At 43.0% G+C, this 22,034-nt stretch overlaps 1 protein-coding gene across 2 annotated transcripts in view; it reads left to right on the top strand.

The window, feature by feature from the left end:
• Positions 1–360: 360 nt before the first annotated feature.
• The window catches only part of LOC115467833 (proteasomal ATPase-associated factor 1-like), a 42,007-nt gene continuing 20,333 nt past the window's right edge, over positions 361–22,034 (top strand). Inside the window, exons 1-7 of one of the 2 annotated variants that reach the window (XM_030199323.1) lie at positions 361–436; positions 552–592; positions 3,107–3,210; positions 11,238–11,327; positions 13,173–13,271; positions 15,678–15,828; positions 20,526–20,720. In XM_030199323.1, the coding sequence (XP_030055183.1) occupies positions 390–436; positions 552–592; positions 3,107–3,210; positions 11,238–11,327; positions 13,173–13,271; positions 15,678–15,828; positions 20,526–20,720 (727 nt within the window). In that variant the 5' untranslated portion in view covers positions 361–389. Of the gene's footprint in view, positions 437–551; positions 593–3,106; positions 3,211–7,219; positions 7,319–11,237; positions 11,328–13,172; positions 13,272–15,677; positions 15,829–20,525; positions 20,721–22,034 lie in introns of those variants that run through there. The other variant, XM_030199324.1, reaches the window with a different exon arrangement.

Here is a 22,034-nt window from a genome sequence, read left to right as displayed (position 1 = left end):
CAATCTAAATCAGGATAGACAGGACAGACAGATAGGACACATAGGGAAAGAGAGGAAAACAAGATAAAGGTTAAGAGCAGGTGACAGGTTAGGAATTAAAAACAGCATCAAACAGGTAAACCTTTAGCCTGGATTTGAAGGCGCCCAGGGATGAAGCAGGAAGAAGACACGAGATAAGCAATGAAACCCCTGTTTCCTTCTCACTGGGGTTACCTGATCACTATCCCCACTGAGCTGGAAGTTACCCAACACACGAATTCCTTCCTTCTCTGCCGGGCAATTTAAAGCGCTACCTCTTTAAGGGGCGAGCACGAGGACCTGATTGGTCGGCTTTTACAAGCCTTTCCGGGTTAACAGAAGGTCACGTCCGGCGCCGGCCAGCTACCAATATGGCCGCTCGGCTGTTGCTACAGAGTGATTGGCCGCAGGTGTTGAGGTGAGAGGCAGCAGTGAGGTGCGGGCGCTGCGTTTTAGCTGAAATTAACGCGCGGGTTTATAGTTCTGGGCCGCGTTAACTCGCTAATTTGTGTGTTGTTTTTTTTTTGCCGCAGGAAGGTGGAAGGAGAAGTTTGGGTGGCATGTAAAATCCCAGGTAAGGGGCAATGGAAGGGGAGGTAGACCTGCTGGGTCTGACCGTCTGAGCAATGATGGCAGCAAGAGGTTTGATGCAGGCTACTACCTGGCAGAATCCCAAACAGCAGCAAGATTCAGTGCTACCCATCCTGGGTCAAACAGTGGCTTCCCCTTATGTTTGTCTCAGATAGAGGCATATTTTCAAAGCACTTTGGGAGGCTAAGTGCCATAGGTTTCTATGGAACTTTGGGAGGCTAAGTGCTTTGAAAATATGCCTCATAGTAGCATAGTAGATGATGGCAGAAAAAGACCTGCACGCTCCATCCAGTCTGCCCAACAAGATAAACTCATATGTGCTACTTTTTGTGTATACCCTACTTTGATTTGTACCTGTCCTCTTCAGGGCACAGACCGTAGAAGTCTGCCCAGCACTATCCCTGCCTCCCAACCACCAGCCCCTCCTCCCAACCACCGGCTCTGGCACAGACCGTATAAGTCTGCACAGCACTATCCCTGCCTCCCAACCACCAGCCCCGCCTCCCACCACCGGCTCTGGCACAGACCGTATAAGTCTGCACAGCACTATCCCTGCCTCCCAACCACCAGCCCCGCCTCCCACCACCGGCTGTGGCACAGACCGTATAAGTCTGCCCAGCACTATCCCTGCCTCCCACCACCGGCTCTGGTACAGACCGTATAAGTCTGCCCAGCACTATCCCCGCCTCCCAACCACCAGCCCCGCCTCCCGATCTTGACTAAGCTCCTGAGGATCGACTTTTCCTCCAGGAACTTGTCCAAACCTTTTTGTTTTTTTAAACCCAGATATGCTAACCACTCTAACCACATCTTCCAGCAATGTGTTCCAGAAGTTGACTGAGTGAAGAACTATTTGCACCTATTCGTTTTAAAGGTATTACCGTGTAACTTCATTGAGTGGTCCCTAGTTTTGTACTTTTTGAAAGAGTAAAAAATGGATTAATTTTTACTTTTCTATACCACTCAGGATTTTGTACACCAACACTATGTTACTATGTTTACTAAATTATATCCTCCCTGAGTCACCTCTTTTCTAAGCTGAAGAGCCCTAACTTCTTTAGCCTTTCCTGGTGTGAGAGGAGTTTTTTTTTTAATTTTTTTTTACATTTGTACCCCGCGCTTTCCCACTCATGGCAGGCTCAATGTGGCTTACATGGGGCAATGGAGGGTTAAGTGACTTGCCCAGAGTCACAAGGAGCTGCCTGTGCCTGAAGTGAGAATCGAGCTCAGTTCCTCAGTTCCCCAGGACCAAAGTCCACCACCCTAACCACTAGGCCACTCCTCCACTGTGTTCCATCATCTTAATCACTTTGGTCACAACGGCACGTCCACCTCATATATCTTCAACTCTTTTTCTTTCTTTATAATACAGGTAATGTGTTCTTTGACTTTGGGATCTTGCCAGGTACTTGTGGCCTGAATTGTCCACTGGTGGAAACAGGATGCTGGGCTTAATGGACCTTCTGTCTGTCCCAGTATAGCAACGCTTATGTTTTGTTCTTATATCTTTTTACTGTGTTTGTTTTATTCCTATTTTTTAAAAAGTTTTGTAAACCACTTAGATGTGTTTCTTTTCCTCAATTGGCGGTGTATGAAATAACAAACCTGAACTTGAGCTGTCATGCTGCAGTTGATCCTGGTCACCATTTTCATCAATTGATGGACTCCCTAGGCTTACAGCACCTTCAATCTTTGCACCCTCTCATTTATGCGCTTGCATCTCTTGCACTCTTCCTATGATGGCTCCTTCGCAGTTACCTGGGTTATGCAGCTGTGGGAGAAAAAAAATGGGATTCGGAGGCATAGAGGCTCAAACCCATGACTCTGATAGATTCTGTTAGGTCAGATATAGTAAAGATGGATCTGGGCATGATCGCTTCTGAGTGAGCAAGCTTCAAATTGGCCTGGATGTCACCTCCACCTATGAATGTGGTGCCCCTTCACAGACTGCAAACTGTGTTACATAATATCCTGGCCCTGGCAATCTCTGCACTTGAAGATTGATTCCAAGGCTGACTTTGGCATTTTCCCCTTTTGTGAATAAATCTAATCAATTCACCTGAAAATATTGAAGTAGTTTAAAAAAATTGTCATTTTTCTTGAATGTGGATGATTACTTGTTCTGCAAGAAGTTATATTTGTTTTGAAATAAACATGAAGTTCGAAAATAAATTTTGATTTTACCCTAGATGCTGACAGTTTGTTTATTTTTTTTATAAATTCAGATCCAATCACATTGTATTGTCTTTGCACACTCTTAATTATTTATCCAGTATCACATTTAAAGCAAAGCTTCAACCTAATTAGTTCCAAAGTTGAGGAGAAATGTTGTTTCATCATTGCCATTGCATCTTCTGCTATTCTTACCCTTTTCAGTTGAATCCTATGTTCCACTACTATTTATATTAAAAAGTATGAGATCAGGAGTTTGCATATTAAGTACTTATGTATTGTCATGAACTACTTTGTCCCATTTGTAAATGATTTTGTGTTGTAGGGAAACCTACCCTCTACGGCAGCCTGAAATGCCAAGGCGTGGGCTCAGATGGGCTTTTGGAAGTCACTGCATCAGAAGGTTTTGTTGTAAATGAAGTTAAAAAGGTACCATACTACTACTACTACTTAGCATTTCTATAGCGCTACCAGGGTTACGCAGCGCTGTACAAGTTTAAACATGGGGAAGGACAGTCCCTGCTCAAGAGAGCTTACAATCTAAAGTCTGCTTTGTTAAATGACTTGGAGGTGTAAATCTTGACTTAAAATTTTGGGGATTTATGGAAAGGTGTTTTGTGACCAGAGGAATTGGAGTGGACGTAGTGATGGGTATAGTAGGGGTGGGGTTTATTGGTTCTTGTGGACACCAGAGAGGGGATTAAACTAAAAAAAATCTTGTCACCTTTATCTATTTTGCATTTTGTTGGTATTTTGTATAATGCTCAATTTTGTGACTTAATAAAAATATTTTCAACATAAAAAGGTACCATTGAATTTAGCTGTCTGTGGGTATTTGGGGCGGGGGAGGTGTGAAGAGTAGAACTGGTGAACTAAGCATGGAGGATAGACAGTGTCCTAGTAAATGCAATCTGCATTCATAAAGGAGGGATTCTGCTCTCTTTATAAGTCTTACGTAGAACAAGAAACAGAACAGAAAATCCTCCTCCAGTTTTGTATATTGGTAATGTGAATGAAATGGATACAGACTGCATAGAGTTAGAGGAGGCACAGGGAGGGGTAGTTACAACTAATTGCTTTACCGGCCATCATTTCCTTTCTTTCTGCTTTATTTATATACTAGTGAGAAATGCCCGTTTCGGATAAAAATGAAACGGGCGCTAGCAAGGTAATCCCCCCCCATCTTCCCTCCCTCCCGAGTTCCAGACCCCCCCTCCATCCCTCCCTTCCGATTTCCACACCCCCCTCTCCCTCCCTCCATCCCTCAGTCACTTGGTTGCGAGTTTGTGATTAAAGTTCGCAGCGCTCTCCCCGCTGCTGTCACTGAATGTGTGGGACTCCCCGCTGCTGTCACAGAATCTGTGGAACTCGTGCGTTGTGCCTTCCCCGCCCTCTACGTCATCACGTTTTGACGCGAGGGCGGAGCTATGCTGACTGCAGGCCAAACCGGTTATCTCTGGCGCCTCAAGTTTCCGGCTTGAGGCTTAATTGGAACGTTGGAGTGCCTTTTATATATATAGATTACAAGTTACATTTATTCGAAATTCTTTGTATATCACCACAATTGGAGCAGCCAAGACTAGGCGATGTACAATTAAAATTAAAATACAAGGAAAAAGAAAACTCCCATTTTACTAAGATAATCCAAACATTCTTAAATCTACAAGCAATAGGAATGCAAGTAAAAGAAAAGGTACAATGAGTACTGCAATTATCCTTCATTCTCAACAAGTATTAAAAGCTATCGAAAAAAGGTGGGTTTTCAAACTGATGTAAACATTTTTATATGAAAGTTCAGCCCAAAGCTGCCCAGATAAGTTATTCCACGTTGAAGGGGCTGGAAAAAAAGAATGCATTGGTGCGAGTGAAGGCCCAGTGAGCCCATGACACTGTTGGGAGGATCAAACAATGGTTAAATGACAGCAGTACCCGTCTCGGAACATAGGAGATCGTGAGTTGGATAGATAATCCGGAATTCCTTCTCTATATGCCTTAAAAGCCAAAAGTAAAACCTTAAACTGGATTTTCAACAAAAATGGTAACCAGTACAATTTCTGAAACAATGGAGTGACATCACAGTGCTTTGCATTGTAAAGAAAGTGAGCTGCTGTGTTAAGTGTTTGAAGTCTTATTTTTATGGGTGTTTGAGGTAAGCCTGCATAGACAATATTGGAATAGTCCCTGCGAGAAGTTACAAAAGCATGATAAAGCATGTGACGTGTCTGTGCAGTCAGAAAAGGATGAACTGTATAAAGTGGTCGTAGAATCAAAAAGCCACTTGATAAAGCAAAATGGAATACCATAAATCAGTTAGGAAACTAAACCTATCCTCCTTAGACGACTAAAAGTGTTTGTGTGGGGCGGGTAGCTGAAAGACAAGGAAGTCTACAAAAGAAAACACAATATCAAAATGGCCATTAACATGAATAACCCCCATTGACATCATCATCTTCTCAAATCTAACTACGCGAAACGGTCCCAGTCTTCAAGTCCAAAAAGGCCCTGAGCTGCTCTGGTTGAAAATACATATATTTAACACCTAGATATTTTATCAAACTTTTGCAAGGGTAGGCTTATAGAAAAAAAAAGCTCCCAAAGTTACTGCCTCATGCTTTAATACCAAAAAGGTTTTCCTACATTCTTGCACCTGTTTTCTCACATCTGGGAAAAGGGCTTGAGGGTTACGAAAATACAGTTTCATAATAGCGTGTTCAAAAACAAGAGTGGACGAGTGGCCTAGTGGTTAGGGTGGTGGACTTTGGTCCTGGGGAACTGAGGAACTGAGTTCGATTCCCACTTCAGACACAGGCAGCTCCTTGTGACTCTGGGCAAGTCACTTAACCCTCCATTGCCCCATGTAAGCCGCATTGAGCCTGCCATGAGTGGGAAAGCGCAGGGTACAAATGTAACAAAAATAAAATAGATACTATTGGAGATTCTACATGGAATGTTGCTCCTATTGGAGATTCTACATGGAATGTTGCTATTCCACTAGCAACATTCCATGTAGAAGCCTGCGCGGCCACATTGATCTGCAAGGACCGACTTCTACATGGAATGTTGCTAGTGGAAACTCCAATAGTAGCAACAGTGGAGGAGTGGCCTAGTGGTTAGAGTGGTGGACTTTGGTCCTGAGGAACTGAGTTCAATTCCCACTTCAGACACAGGCAGCTCCTCGTGACTCTGGGCAAGTCAATTAACCCTCCATTGCCCCAGGTACAAATAAGTACCTGTATACAATATGTAAGCTGCATTGTGCCTGCCATGAGTGGGAAAGCGCGGGGTACAAATGTAACAAAAATAAAAAAAAACAAAAGATACTATTAATGTTGCTCTCTGAATTCTCGTGTACCATAAATCTGGGTAAAATATACTTCAATATGGTTATAATTTATACATACATCAAACATTAATAACCATCGCATGTATGAAACATGGGGCCTATTTTTAAAGCACTTACACTTACAAAGTTCCATAGGTTAAGTGCTTTAAAAATACACCTCAAACTCACTTTTATTATGAAACCAAATATTAAAAATTATATGTGTCTAAGAACACCATTCATTCACCTAATAGTCACAATTTCACCACAATATCAGCATACTCCAATAGTCCACAAAGATTGAGGAAGATCTTCGTAATGCTGTGCTGATTTATTGGATCAATCGCTGTTATTGTCTATCTTAAAGTACCAGAAGGTCACATTTTTCAGTTTCTTTTATGATTCCAACTTTAAATGCCAAGGCCCAATCTACTATAATAAAACTCACCCTCAACGTTCTGAGGACACTGACGTCAGTGAAGCCAAGCCCTGACTTCCTTCAAAAAGGTTCGAAGGTTCGTATTGGTGAAGCCACCAAAATCCCTCCGGGCCCTGCCCTCGAGGGCGGAGCAATGGCAGAACAACGAAGGGGTTGGCAGGGAGGGAGACGGGGGGGGAAAATCGCTCCGGGCCCCGCCCTCGCGTCAAACGTCATGACGGTGGGGGCGGAGCAATGGCAGAACAACGAAGGGGTTGGCCAGGGAGGGAGGGGGGGTGTTGGCGACGAAAACCTTGGTAGCGCCCGTTTCATTTGCTCTGAAACGGGCTTCTTTTACTAGTATTTTAATAACTCTCCCTCCAAAAGTCTTCAAACAGCGAGCGAGTATGTGAAGTCAGTAAAAATTCGACTCCTCATTTAATGTATCAAACTTGCCACTCTGACCCGACATGGAGCCATGTTTCGCTGTGTAGCATTGTTAGGGGACAAGACTATAAACAAAACAGGAAACCATTGTGCTAAAGAATAGTAAAGAAACTGCTCCTAAAATTACACAAATTTAATAAATGGCAAGTTTACCTTTAAAACAGCTCTTAAAATTACTTTCAGTTGTGTGTTGGCTGGAAACACTTCAAGGCTCCAAGGCTGTATGAAAGCGCTGCAGATCGGACTCAACTGAAAGAAGACGCCAGAGCATGCGCATTTATTGCCCAAGGAAGTTTCATGATTGGTTGGAGAGTGTGAAAGTTGAATGTTCATATTGTGGTGAAATTATTGTGAATATTAGAATGAATGGTGTTCTTAAGTATGTATAATTTTAATATTAGAATTCTCATTTAAAGATGTTTCTAAAATCTCCTTGTTTTGTTCTTTGAACCAAAATCTCTGTACCATCCCCTGATAATTTCACTGAAGGAATATAATACACTTTATTTAAAGGGAGACTAGCTTCTGGAAGAAACTTTTTTTTAACTTTGAGGAAATATTTTCTCAATATATCAGCAGGCAGATGCCTGGTGACTTGGAAAGTAAAAAACAAAACAAAGGTTTAATCTTCTATTATAGTTCTCAATCTGTTCAATTCTTCTATGTAAAAGAACCTTACCCTTTACGATATCTGTAGTAACTTGTTGTAAACCTCTCCCTTAACAAATGTTATCTGAGTTGTAAAATCAACCGCGGACTCTTCTAAACTCTGCGTCAAACCTTCAGTTTTATTTGGAGATGATTCACTTCTTGAAGACTTCTCAACTGTCGCGACTAGCTTCCATAGAATCTTTGATATTAAGAAACTGAAATTAACCATATTAGGTCAGAACAATGGTCCATCTAGTCCAGTATCTTGCTTCCAATAGTGACCAATCCAGGTCACAAGTACCTGGCAAAAACTCAAATAGTACCAATCCCAGGGCAAGCATTGGCTTCCCCCATGTCCATCTCAATAACAGACTATGGACATTCCTTCCAGGAACTTGTCCAAACCTTTTTTAAACCCAGATACACTAATCGATGTTACCACATCCTCCGGCAGCAAATTATAGAGCTTAACTGTACTTTGAGTGAAAAAAAATATTTCCTCCTGTTTGTTTTAAAAGTGTTTCCATGTAGTTTCCTCGAGTGTCCCCTGGTCTTTGTACTTGAAAGAGTGAAAAATTGATTCACTTCTATCTGTTCCACTCAGGAGTTTATAGACCTCAATCATATCCTCCCTCATCCGTCTCTTTTCCAGGCTAATGAGCCTTAACCTCTTCAGCCTTTCCTCATATGAGAGGAGTTCCTTTTCCTTTATCATTTTAGTCGCTCGTCTTTGAACCTTTTCTAATTCCGCTATATTTCTTTTCAGATACAGCGATCAAAATTGAATACAATACTCAAGGTGAGGTCGCACCATGGAGCAATACAAAGACATTATAACAATTTTGGTCTTATTTACCATCCCTTTCCTAATAATTCCTAGCATCCTGTTTGCTTTTTTTTTTGGTTGCTGCTGCCACACACTGGGCAGAAGATGTCAGTGTATTGTTTATAGTGACACCTAGATCTTTTTCTTGAGTGCAATTTGGATGACTAGTCTTCCAGTTTCCTAAGCTCTTCCTGTAATTTTTCATAATCCGCATGTGTTTTGACAACTTTGAATAGTTTTGTGTCACCTGCAAATTTAATAATTTGTCATTCCTATTTCCAGATCATTTATAAATATGTTGAATAGCACCGGTCCCAGTACGGATCCCTGTGGCACTCCACTATTCACCCTCCTCCTTTGAGAAAAATGACCGTTTAAGCCTACCCTCTTTTTGTCTGTCCAGTAACCAATTCCCAATTCACAGACGTACATTGCCTACTATCCCATGACTTTTTAATTTTCTTAGGAGCCTCTCATGAGGAACTTTGTCAAAAGCTTTCTGAAAGTTTAGATACACTGCATCAACCGGCTCACCTTTATCCACGTTTATTTACACCTTCAAAGAAATGAAGCAGATTGGTGAGGCAAGACTTTCCTTGGCTGAACCCATGCTGACTCTGTCCCATTAAATCATGTTTATTTGTGTTCCGTAATTTTATTCTTTATATGTTTATAATAGTTTCCATTATCTTGCCCAGCACGGACATCAGGCTTACAAGTCTGTAACTTCCTGGATCCCTTTTTAAAAATCGCTGTCATGTTGGCCACTCCTCCAATCTTCAGTTACTATGTACAACTTTAACAGGTTACAGATAACTAACAGCAGATCAGCAGTTTCATGTTTGAGTTCTTTCAGTACCCTGGGATATATACCATCCGGTCCAGGTGATTTCACTCTTTAATTTATTTTTATTTTGTTACATTTGTATCCCACCTTTTCCCACCTATTAGTAGGCTCAAAGTGGCTTACATAGTTCCAGAGAGAAGGTTACAGACTCCGGTGTGAACAAATAAAAAGTGTAGGAGTACAGTTAATTAGATTCGGTGTGGTTCATCCCAGGGACGTAGCCAGACCTCGACTTGGTTCAGTACGTACGTCTTCCAGGTTCTTCAAGATTTTTTTCAGTTCCTCCATCACCTTTGAAAACTATTTCCAGTACAGGTAGATCTCTTACATCTTCTGTAAAGACCAAAGCAAAGACTTCATTCACTCTCTCTCCGCTATGGCCTTGTTCTCCCTGATTGTCCCTTTTGCTCCTTTATGATCTAACAGTTCCACAGATTTCCTCACAGGCTTTCTGCTTCTGATATACCTGAAAAATCTGTTACTACGAGTTTTTGTCTCCATGGCAATCTTTTCTTCATATTCTCTGTTATCTTTCTTTACCAGTGCTTTGATTCTAGCTTGCCAGTGCTTATGTTGCTTCTTATTTTCTTCATTCGGATCCTTTTTCCATTCTTTGAAGATGAGACTTAGAGTCTCTGAACGAAGATTAGAATGAAGAGACTTCCATAATGTAGGACAAGCAATAGAACAAGTATGATGCCAAAGTCTTGAGTTGTCAACAGTCCCCTCGGTCAAACTGGTTTAAGACACAAATCTTGTGATGGATGATAACCAACCAAAAAGATCTTGGGATATTGAGGAGCTTCCCCATACGAAGCCTTAAACAGTTTAAAGTGCATATGCTTCTCAATAAGAAGCCAGTGCAAATGAGCCAGACAGGATGTTCACACTTGGAACATGTTACACCAGTTATAAGGCTTGCTGACATATTTTGGATTAATCTGCAAGGCCTTTATGAATGCCTTAGGCAAAGTGATACAAATGATTGAAGGATGGCTTGAAAGTTCTAAGTAGGACCATAAATTAAACTGAAAAAAGACTGACTTTCACACATTTGATTTGTGGAAACACAAAACCTTGCTCAGTTATCACCCCAAGATAATATACTTGTGATAAAATACCAATACAGATATTATCAAGCGAAATCTGTGATGGCCACACTGAAAAGGACATGCGAGTTGCAATCAAACCTTCGGTCTTCCTAACATTCAAAACAATACCTCATGATTAAATGAAGATGTGCTGAATTCAGTTTGAGGCTTCTACCACTGGGGGCAGGAATGACACGAAAAAGAAAAGGTCGTCATCATATCTGCATAAATACTGAGGCATTAAGACCCCTTTTTACAAAGCCATGCTGGCGGTGTGGTACTGCCAACACAGTTCATTCAGAGGCATTAAAGCTCCTGTTTACAAAGCCACACTAGCGGCTGGCGGTTGAGTATTGCTGACACAGCCCATTCACTTTGAATGGGCTATGTTGGCAATGCCACACAGCAGCTGCTAGCGCAGCCTTGTAAACAGGGGTTAGTCTGTCGGGATTTCAGATATATATTAAAAATGATGGGGAAAAAAGTGAAGATTCCTATGGCAGAATATAGCAGTCTGACAGTTCATCACCCAAGCTTTGATCCTTTGCACACGCTCTAAATAAGAATGAAACCAAGCCAACACTATGGCGCCCATACCCATCATAGCATGGATAAGTAGCCCATGATAATAAACTGTTGAAGGTGGCTGAAACATTAAATAAGAAATATTATCCTTTTACCTGAATTCTGCATTTGTCCAGTTAACAACAAAACGTTATTTTATTACAAAAATGTGCAACTCTCTTTGCTATCGAGGTACTCAAAGTGAGAGATGTAGTGATACGGTACGCTTCCTGAGTTTAAGTAGATTGAAAAGGTTTAATATTTCTGTTTTGTTTGTTTTCCCCCCACAGAAAAGCATTCTTATTTCGTGCCCTGAGGAAAATGTTACTTCTAAGTTTTTGGCTCCATACACAACGTTTTCAAGAATTCATGAAAAAAGTGTAAGTAATGTAGGCCACATAGTCATGTCTGCCATCTTGTTCTAATGACTTGGGCTTCTGTCGCTTACCTTTCTGCTACTGCTTTAGAAATCCATAACAGGCTCTCTTATCTCTTTATTTGCTTTCCAACAAAAAAGATTTGTTGCCCTTTACAATATCTCCTTTCAATTTTTCCCTCTGCTTCTCCAAGGTTTTCCCATCCAGCTAACGACGCCTTGAGAGAGTCTCCCATTTTAACAAAGTTAGGTAGATACCTGAAGTCTAGGATCCTCACCTTTGAACAAACACTCACACAGTAGAACTTAAATTCGCTTTGAGGTGGAAAGATGGGGCAGAATGAAGCAAAGTCCCGCAAAGGGTATCTTCTCGGACTAGAGCGTGCTGAAGCATCCTTTACCCAGAATCCTTTTGAGCAGGGTGATTTCCAGATTGGAGTATGACTAGTTGAATTCATTCTTAATAGACCAGGCACCAAAATGTATTTGTAAAGGAGAAGGCAAAATGTTCCACAAAAATAACAAACCCAGCTCCTACGAATATTTATCGACAAACACTTTGAGTTACAATTATAGACTTACTATTGGATCCATCAGATACGCATGCTTCAACCACTAGGCTAATTTCTTTTTAGCCTGGCATAAATAAGGGTGAGCACGTAATCGTCATCAATCCACCTAAGGTGCTCACCCTTATTTATGCCAGGCTAAAAAGAAATTAGCCTAGTGGTTGAAGCAGGCGTATCTGATGGATCCAATAGTAAGTCTATAATTGTAAGTCAAAGTGTTTGTCGATAAGAAATATTCATAGGGTATGTACCCGACAGCATCTGACCGGTGCTGGAGATGCGAAGAAGAGACCGGCACTTTTCTGCACGTGTGGTGGACCTTCTCTCTCATCCAGACTTTCTGGGCGGGGGTTGTTGCACAACTGACACGAACTTTGGACACACAGTTTCCGACAGAACCGAGGTGGTGCCTGCTGGGATGGGGAAATAAAAGAGGCCAGAAATGGCAGAGGCGGATTAAGAGATTTTGTCTGGCAGCAGCTAAGTTGGAAATTGCGGCCCATTGGAAGCAACGAGTAGGGCCCACTATCTTAGACTGGAAATTAAGACTCCGGGTCATAACGGATCTTGAGAAATTGACAGATCGAAGAGCTGGCAGATACAGACATGATGCGCAAGAATGGACAAACTTAGAAAGAATATGGAACACTGCTATTGGTACACTGCGGGGGGGGGGGGGGGCAGCCATGAACGGGAGGAGGAGAGGTAGGAGGGGGGTGGAAGGGTTGGGTAGGGGGAAAAAATACAATGTTGATTATGCATTACAGATGAGTTTGAGGAATTTTGGAGAGTTGGTAGCCTTGTGGCTGCAGTTAAGTGTATTGTATGATTTTCTTTATTAAAATGTTGAATAAAAACAATCTTAAATTCAAAAAAGAAATATTCATAGGAGCTGGGCTTGTTATTTGAATTCATTAGTATAATAATCCTGTATATATATATATCCTAATGCCCACTCATATATACAGACCTGTACACCAGTCCTATGAATACATATGAAACACTTTCCCTTTTGTACCAGCTCTGTGTTTGGTTTTATAAACCCTCTGGAGCTGTTTCCAGCTCTTGTACTACATATTGGCTTCCAAAGGAGGAGCAGTATCCATAATAATGTAAAAATTGATTGAGATCTTAAGGTTTAGAGTTCCTGTATCAAAGGGAGCGAAGGGTATACAGCACACTGTGTCTTACAAGCAGACTATTCACATATCTCAAACTTTGTTCCTTAAGTGTTACCTTCTTTTTTTTTTTTTTTTTTTTTTCTTTTAAACTAAAACCAGATCACATGTTTGGATATTTCCAGTGGGGGAGGGCTTGGAGTGTCTACAAGCACCGACGGAACAATGAAAATCTGGCAGACCACCAATGGAGAAACTCGGGTAAGGGCTATGATATAAAAGTTAAAAGGGATATTCTTATACCAGTCTTCTGTCCGAGTCATATGAAGCCTGCTTGGAGGGAGGGGGAGAGAGAGGACAGCCTGACATGCGAGACTGTGTTTATACTGCAGTCCTTAGAACAGAATATCCATTTGTTTAATTTTATCCAAACTTTTTTCAGAACTACATCAAAGTTTTACTCCCTCCAGTGTCCACGTACCTTAAATCTTTTAATGCTGACTTAACGTCTTGTTGTGTGTATGAAAATGACTGCGGTGTTTTTTTTTTTTATGCTCTTTAAAAAAAATAACCAAGGGACATGTGATCTAAAGCAACTACCAATCCTGGTTCTCGGTCATACCAACATGATCCATTCTGTTTCTTTGTTTAACCCTTGCACTTCCACTGAATTCAATTTGTATATCCAACACTGTTCTTTTTAATTCAGTCTTTCCCAGGGCTTTTTTTGAGGGGGTACTTGGGGGTACTGAGTACCGGCACCTTTTCCATTGTCTGCAAAAATTGACCCATGGATCCCAAGTTTTAATGAAAGAGCTCAGGCTCTACACACCAATTCTGCCTTGTCATAGATTCTGTGACTGGTTGCAGGGGGGGGCTGGCTATTGTGGGGTGAGTCCCTCAGTGATCACCCCACCCCTGAAGAGTAGCCTGGCATTTGAGTACCGGCACCTTTTTTGCTAGAAAACACACACTGGTCTTTCCTCTAAATAGACGTATAAAATGTGGCCCCCGACAGGAAAAGGTTGATCGACACTTTGAGAACTGGGTGTTCGGTAGTTTAAAAAATATGGTTTTGTCTGGATAGCAGACTCTTTCTGTGCCTCTGCAGTATTATCTGTCCCCTTTCCGAGGGTTGGGCTAGTGTGGTGGTACTCTTGGATATGTACTTTTAGGATTTGGCAGAGCTTGATTTGTAGACAAATTGGAAGTGGAACTGTGGAGCAGAGGAAGGGGGCAAGTGTGATCTTCCCTGAGAGTTTGTTTTCATCAATGTAGATGAACCGCGGGGGTGGGGGGAGGAAGAGTGAATTTTTCGAAAAGGGGTTGAAGACACATTTATGTAGGGAACCAGGAAGACTAATTTTTTTGTCTCAACTTTCTGCTATTTTTGTGTGTGCTTTGCTTTACCCTCCATCTAGAGAGAGGGATAGGGACCTGCAGTAACCGTGGGTCAGAGCCCATGGGGATGGGGACCAACTTTGTCCCCGTGTCATTTTCTACTTTGCCTGTTAATGAACTGGACTGTTGTTTATGTTTGAGTGATGCAGACGATATTTGGATTTTTTTGGAGAAACAAGCAAACATGCTGGCCACGAGTAGCAAACTTTGCATGGGGGATCCTGTAAAGCCCACTACCAGCATATCTTCTAAGAAGACATCTTCTATTGCAGGAGGGACTGTGGAAGACAGGAGAGCTAGACTGAATCCTGAGATTGTGGATGACTACTTATTCATCCACAGATTTAAAAAATCATAATAGTGCTTCGTAGGGCATATTTCTCCCCTCTAGGGCATACAGAATGGATTGTATTTTGTAGCCCTGGACATTTTAACAGGGTGGATTAAGATTCCTTGGGGTAGTAGAAATCAGCTATTGTTGGGTTTGGCAGGGTGGTGGTGAGGAGGGTTATTATAGCTGCTTGCTGTTATTATTATTTTCTATTTGTAATTTATACACAATAGTTGCAGAGCACGTTGTTCCTTTTTATACTGTATAAAATCATAAATGTTTGAGGCTTCTGCAGATGAGGATAGAGCCCATGAGGATGGGACGGAGACAGAACCCGCGGGGACGGGGACAAACTTTTTTTCCCGTGTCATTCTCTACCTACTTCCAGCTTCTCCCATCCCATTTGTCTTCCCTGCTCTTCTCCATGGAGTGGAGGAGTAGCCTAGTGGTTAGTGCAGCGGACTTAGATCCTGGGGAACTGAGTTCGATTCCCACTGCAGCTCCTTGTGACTCTGGGCAAGTCACTTAACCCTCCATTGCCCCTGGTACAAAATAAGTACCTGAATATATGTAAACCGCTTTGAATGTAGTTGCAAAATACCACAGAAAGGCAGTATATCAAGTCCCATTTTCTTCCTTCCATGCTTTCCTCCCTCCAGCTTCTCCTCTTCTATGTGGCAGGGAGCAGCCTCAGCTGCAGTACCTCCCACTGTGGAACAGTGACAAAGCACCAAGTGCCTGATTTTAGGCACCTGAATTTATTTCCACCTAATTTTAGGCACATGTTTTTTCCCCACCCCTGGTTGTGGTGGTGTAAGAGGCACCTATAGCATTTTTGAGCTTCACATGGCATCTGGGTATCTGTCACACTTTGGGAAAAGGTAGAACTGTGGTAAAGATGGGATTACTATATGCTCTGTTTCTCTTCTCTCAAGAGAATACTGGAAGGCCACATCTATGATGTGAACTGCTGCAAGTTTTTCCCCTCTGGACTTGTGGTTCTGAGTGGGGGAATGGATTCCCAGGTGAAGATCTGGTCAGCAGAAGACGCCAGCTGCCCTGTAACTTTGAAAGGTCACAAAGGAGGTAAAAAAAAAAAAAAAAAATCTCTCTCTCCCATTCCAGAGATACCCAGAGGCAGTAGGGCAGGGGTCCTCAAATCCAGTCTTTGAGATCCACAACCCAGCCTGGTTTTCAGGATTTCCACAGTGAATATGTATGATCTACTTGCATTTACTGCTTCCATTGTATGCAAATATTCTTTGTGGAAATCCTGAAAACCAGACTGGGCTGTGGATCTTGAACTGGGATTTGAGGACCCCTGCAGTAGGGGCTGATGTACGTCCGTCTTGTAATTCTAAATGTGAGCTCTGCATTTAGGATGGCCTGTTCCCAATGTTGTTGCATATTGTAAATGCCATTCTTACAGGCTCCTAAGACGAGGGGGGCAAAGGTAGCTCTGGTTTCTCTGGGCTGGCAGGAGAACAGCAGACAAAATTAAAGGCCTTCCTTCAGCAGTCTTCTACTCCCCCCCCCCCCCCCCACCCCCCAGTATATCTAAATCAGGGCTTCCCAAATTTGTCTTAACTCCACAGACAGTTGAGGTTTCAGGATATCCACAGTGAATATGTTTAATGTAAATTTGCTTGTTTTCTTCCATTATAGAACTGGTTATCAGTTGAGTTTAGCTGGTAGGAGGTTTATACAGGGCACTGCCAGGAGCTCCCCATATTGGGTTCCTCCCCACATCGGGCGGATCTCAAGAGAGTAGATTGTCCCCACCACCATCACTACCCATTTTCTGAAGAGAGAGAGAGAGAAAAAAAAAGTAATATATCTATATATATAAAAGGCAACCCCAATGTTCTGAAGCCTCCACGGAAGTTGAGGCGCCCGAGATATCCGGTGTGCCCTGCAGTGTCTGCACCGCCCTCGCGTCAAAACGTCATGACGTCGAGGGCAGAGCTATTGACACTCGACAGCCGAAACGGCCCACAGCGAACAAGGCAGCAAGTAGCTTCGAGGGAAGGAGGGAGGGCGAACAAGGCAAGTAGCTTCGAGGGACGGAGGGAGGGCGAACAAGGCAAGTAGCTTCGAGGGACGGAGGGAGGGGGCCCCTTGCTAGCGCCCGTTTCATTCCGCTCAGAAACGGGCATTTTTTCCTAGTAAATTTAATAAATAAAGGAACTGTTGACATTGACACCTCGGGGGCCTGTGATATAGTGGGGGTTGGGGGGGGGGAAAGAGGATTTTTTGTGTGAGTGAAGGAAGAGGGTGGTGGCGGGAGATGTGGGTATCTGTTCTATGATTATTGTGTTTTGATCTGCTGAGCAGTTTTGTATTTAGCTTGATGAGTTAAAAAAAAAAACTAAAGGAACTTTTGTGAGAGCACAACTGTGACTTGGGAGGGGGATTAGTGGAGAGGGAAGGTTGGGGTTTCATTTGTATTCTGCTTTTTTTTCTTTTTTTCTATAGCTGTATGTTTTTCTTCTCCTTATAAACAATAAAATAAAAGTTTTTAAAAAATTGAGATATTTTGGGAGAGGAACATGAAAGAAAAAGGAAAGGTGTAGCTACCTAGCTCACCTGTGAGGTAGAAAGCAATTTAGAGGTCCTTTTTACTAAGGTGCGTAGGCGCCTACATGCGTCAATTTGGAATGCATGCCCCGGGTGGTGATTACATTTTTTTTACGCTCGTCCGCTACGCGTGGCAGAAAATATTTATTTTCTACTGCGTGGCTCTAATTGGCAGTGTATGTGTGCTGACGATTACCGCCCGGTTAACGTGCGAGACTTTACCGCTAAGTCAATGGGTGGCAGTAAGGTCTCGGGCCCAAAATGGACACGCGCCAATTTTTATTTTGCCGCATGTCCATTTTCGGCCAAAAAAAAAGGCCCTTTTTTCAGGCACGCTGAAAATTGCACCTGCGTGCGTCCAATACACGCGCCTACGACAGCACAAGTCATTTTTCGGCGCACCTTAGTAAAAGGACCCCTTAGGGAGGAGATTCTGGATGGAGAAGCTGAGCTGTGGCTTCTACCGAATTCTGTTCAGACCAGAAAGCAATGCACTTGTTCTTTCCCCAGTGAGCTTGCAGCGTACAGGCTCCTGTCACTGGATGTGCTGCCGCCCCCCTCCCCCTCCCCAGCAATGCTTCTCTGTTTTCTGATCAGATCAAAAGCTACAGGTGCTCTGGTTGGTTGAAGTGGGCTGGCTAGCTGTTCTGCAGCTGGTTCTTATAGTGTGGGGGAGGGTGGTAAAGGGTGTCAGCAATGAGCTGACATAACAGGGAGCACATCCTCTCTTTCTCAGAACTGCTTCAGAGTTTAATGGAGAATACATTCTGTGGGTATTTCCTCCCTCCCCAGACGTGCAAGCAAGTTCATGTATGCTTAGCCACGAGGGATAGGCAGCAGTTAAGATTTTTAGTTCAATTTTTGGATTCTTGGCCTCTTCTCAGGGTTTTTTTTTCTCAGATTTTTTTGGTTTGTTTCACATATTTGTTAATACAAATTTTAAAATGTGTAAATCAACTTTGTGTATGTATTTGTGCATGCACCAAATTTTTGAAGGCACATGAACTTCCTCATCCCTTATTAACCATATAGCAGAAATTGGGTGCACAGATGGACATATAGACATGGTGATGCCAGTAGGAGTGTCTGCTTTGTTACAGAATGTATTAATATTGAATTGAAGCTGCACCAGTATTCCCTTACTTTAGAATAGAGGTCTGCATGGGAATGAGGTTTGCAGGGATCCCGCAGAGTCCGCAGGAATCCCCTCCGGGTCAGCGGGAATGCCGTGGGGACGGAAATAAACATGCGGGATTCCCGTGGGGATGGAGGATGCTCTGGCGGGATTCCCGTGGGAACGCGCGCACATACCTTTTGTTTGAGAGGTCGCTGCTTTTCTGCTTATCTGTGCCCCTATCGCATCAATCATGCTGCTGGTTCGCCAATCGCCCCTCCTTCTTTTAGTGGGCGGAGACACCAAGCTCTCCTCCAGTGGGAAAAGAAGGATGCCCTCAACTGCCCCGTTGCGCCAGGGACAGCCAGATTTCAGGGGGGGGTGTGCTCCAAGAAATGTCCATTTTGGGCGTCCTTAACTGCTCCATTGCGCCAGGGACGGCCAAATTTCAGGGGGGTGTTGGAGGCATAGCGAAGGTGGGACTTGAGCGCCTAACGCTTAGACGTCCTTCATCCATAATCTTAAAAAAAAAAAAAAAAAAGGACGTCCCTGACGAGCACTTGCACGTTTTCACCCAGGTCTCTCTCTGTCTCAACTAAGTTCAACACGTGCAGGAGATTTGCTCAAGTTGTATGTAGTGAGTCTTTAAAATTCAGAAATACATACTTCCTTATTTTTATGGGGACGGGCGGGGATGGAGGAGATCAGTCATGAGGACGGGTGGGGACGGGTTAGATTCTGTTGGGGATGAGCGGGGACGGGCAACTCTCTACTTTAGAACAAATGCATACTGTTAATACTGTTATCAGTGAAGAGAGAACCAAGTGTGATGCCAGTCTAGACCAGGGTTGTCCAACCTCGGCCTTCACCTGGTCAGGTTTTCAGGATTTGCACGAGATCTATTTCCGTACAATGAAGGCAGTGCGTGCAAATAAATCTCATGCATATTTATTGGGGAAATCCTGAAAACCCGACTGGATCACGGCTATTGTAACTACTACTACTACTACTACTTAACATTTCTAGAGTGCTACTAGGGTTACGCAGCGCTGTACAATTTAACAAAGAGAGACAGTCCCTGCTCAAAGAGCTTACAATCTAATAGACAAGTGAACGGTTGGTCCGATAGGGGCAGTCAAATTGGGGCAGTCTGGATTCACTGAACGGTAAGGCTTTGCTGCCGAACGCAGCATTGAAGAGGTGGGCTTTAAGCAAAGACTTGAAGACGGGCAGGGAGGGGGCTTGGCATAAGGGCTCACTTACTATTGTAAGTAACACACTATACTGTGATGTATACTGTTTGAATATTTTGCTGATGTAATTGTTCATTGCCTATGCCTGGGTTGTACTGACTGTACACTGACTTGGGGGAATTTCTTCAAAACGGCGGTAAATCTAAAATAGAGAAAATTGAAACAGATCTTGTCTAAACTTTGTCATATGCTAGTGTAACATTCTTGCCTCTCAAGTTGATGTCATGACCGTCTTGAGTATAGTGATGCACTTGGTCCGTCAACTTTGGGCTTTTACATCTTTGTTGGCTCTCCAGTCAGCCCTGCATCACTTTTCCATTGTAACAATCAGATCCAATCAATAGCGGAGTTGGGGGGGGGGGGGGGAGGGAAGCATGGGTGCGTTCGTATCTCTGACTCCCATAGTTTGTACCATCCCAAGTTGTTCCAAGAGCAATGTTTGTTTATTAAAACTTAATATACTGCTTAACTATTACAAAACAAAGTGGTTTACAAACATAACACACAAATAAACATGTAACATAAAAGAAGAAAGCCTTAAGCATTCATATGAAGAATTCATTCATTACCATATTCATACATTTTATTATAATGTATTTATTTATTTTAAAATATATACCCTGCCTAAAACCTAGACGGTTTTCAAATAACCTATCTCTAGGAGGAGTACTTAGCATCTGGTGTTCCTTTTGTTTGGGCACCAGTCAGGGATGCTGCAATTTTGGCAAAAAAAATAAGCCTTACATTGTACACCTGGTGTGACATCCACTCTTACGGGGCTCCGGAGCTTGTGTCTCTGTTATCACCTAGCACTGAAGGTATTTGTCTTGGTGGAACAGGTATCCTGGATGTGGCCATCGTTGAGCGTGGCAGGAACGTGGTTTCGAGTTCCAGAGATGGCACGGCTCGGCTGTGGGATTGTGGGAAGTCCGCATGCCTGGGCGTGGTTGCAGACTGCGGCTCTCCCATTAACGGCATTGCCTTGGACGTTGCTGACAGCTCAGTGGAACTCGGCTCTCCCGAAGACACACCCAGTGAGTCCTTTCTGTGCTGCTCTGATCCTTTTGTGTAGGGATTATACAACTCAGTGGCGTAGCCACAGGTGGGCCTGGGTGGGCCACTTAGGGCTCAGGCCCACCCAACAGTGGTGGTGGTAGCTGGTGGGGATCCCAAGCTCAGCCAGCTGAAGACTTCCCCTTGATGGTAACAAAAACAGTGCTGTCCACGATACCGGCACCTGCTCATGTTCCGTTTTCTGCACATGCCTGCTGCAGACTGAAAAGGTAGAAATTAGCGTTTTCTCACCTGCTGAGATATTTTTTTTGGGTGCTGGTGGGGGGGCGGGGGAGCACTTGGTGCCCACCTATTTCTTGCCTAGGCCCACCCAAAATCTGTAGTCTGGCTACGCCCCTGATACAACTCTGGGTAAAAACCTTTGCATAGCAGCTGGGTTTACTCCTACACGCTATGCTTTACAAATCCAATCTGTATTACATCATTTAAGTTAATGTAAAATGAACAGATCTGAATACAATTGTTGCACTAAAAGTTTTTCATCGCCTGAAAGCAAAAGTGTTTGTGCAATTTTTGCATGAAATGTGATACGTATATTTCAGTGCGCTGCTGTAAGATCATCTTGAATGCCAAACTATGGTAACTTATTATTAGCATTTGTATGGCGCTACCAGACGCACGCAGCGCTGAACACCTGACACAAAGAGACAGTCCCTGCTCAAAAGTGCTTACAATCTAAGTAATACAGACAAACAAGACAGTTACGGGTGAGGGAAGTAATGAGTGAGAAGGTAGGAAGGGACAAGGGGAGGGCTGTATCTCGGATTGATTGGTTGGTTGGTTAGTAAGTAAGGAGGTCTTTTATTAAAGGTTAGCTTCAGTTATCTGCAGCAGGTCCCATTTTATTCCTGTGGGCCCTGTTGCAGATAACTCGAGCTAATCTTTAGTAAAAGACCCCCTTAGTTAAATAATAATAAATTTGATGATTTATAATATTTATATTAGCCTTCACTTCTCATTTTCTATGTCTTTGCATCAAGCGCACATACAACTTAAACATTTTTTTTTCAATTATTTATTCTAAGTACTCAACAAGCAAAACAACCTTGCAGTGTACAGTACAAACCTCCCATCACCTTCCCACCCAGAAAACTATTGAACATACAAGCATTTCAGATGATCACCATAAAGTAACCTGTCCTGTCCATTAATGAATCTATAGGACTCTTCCATCCGGTATTTGATCCCTCCATGTTCTGTTCACATTCCGTATCTTATGAAACAAAATTGACGTCCCCCCCCCCCCCACCTTCGTGTGGCTGACTAAATGGGGG

Source organism: Microcaecilia unicolor, chromosome 4 (genome assembly GCF_901765095.1).
Source record: "Microcaecilia unicolor chromosome 4, aMicUni1.1, whole genome shotgun sequence".
NCBI lineage: Eukaryota > Metazoa > Chordata > Amphibia > Gymnophiona > Siphonopidae > Microcaecilia > Microcaecilia unicolor.
The sequence above is the reverse complement of the archived record's forward strand: the minus strand, read 5'-3'. Positions and strand labels throughout refer to the sequence as shown.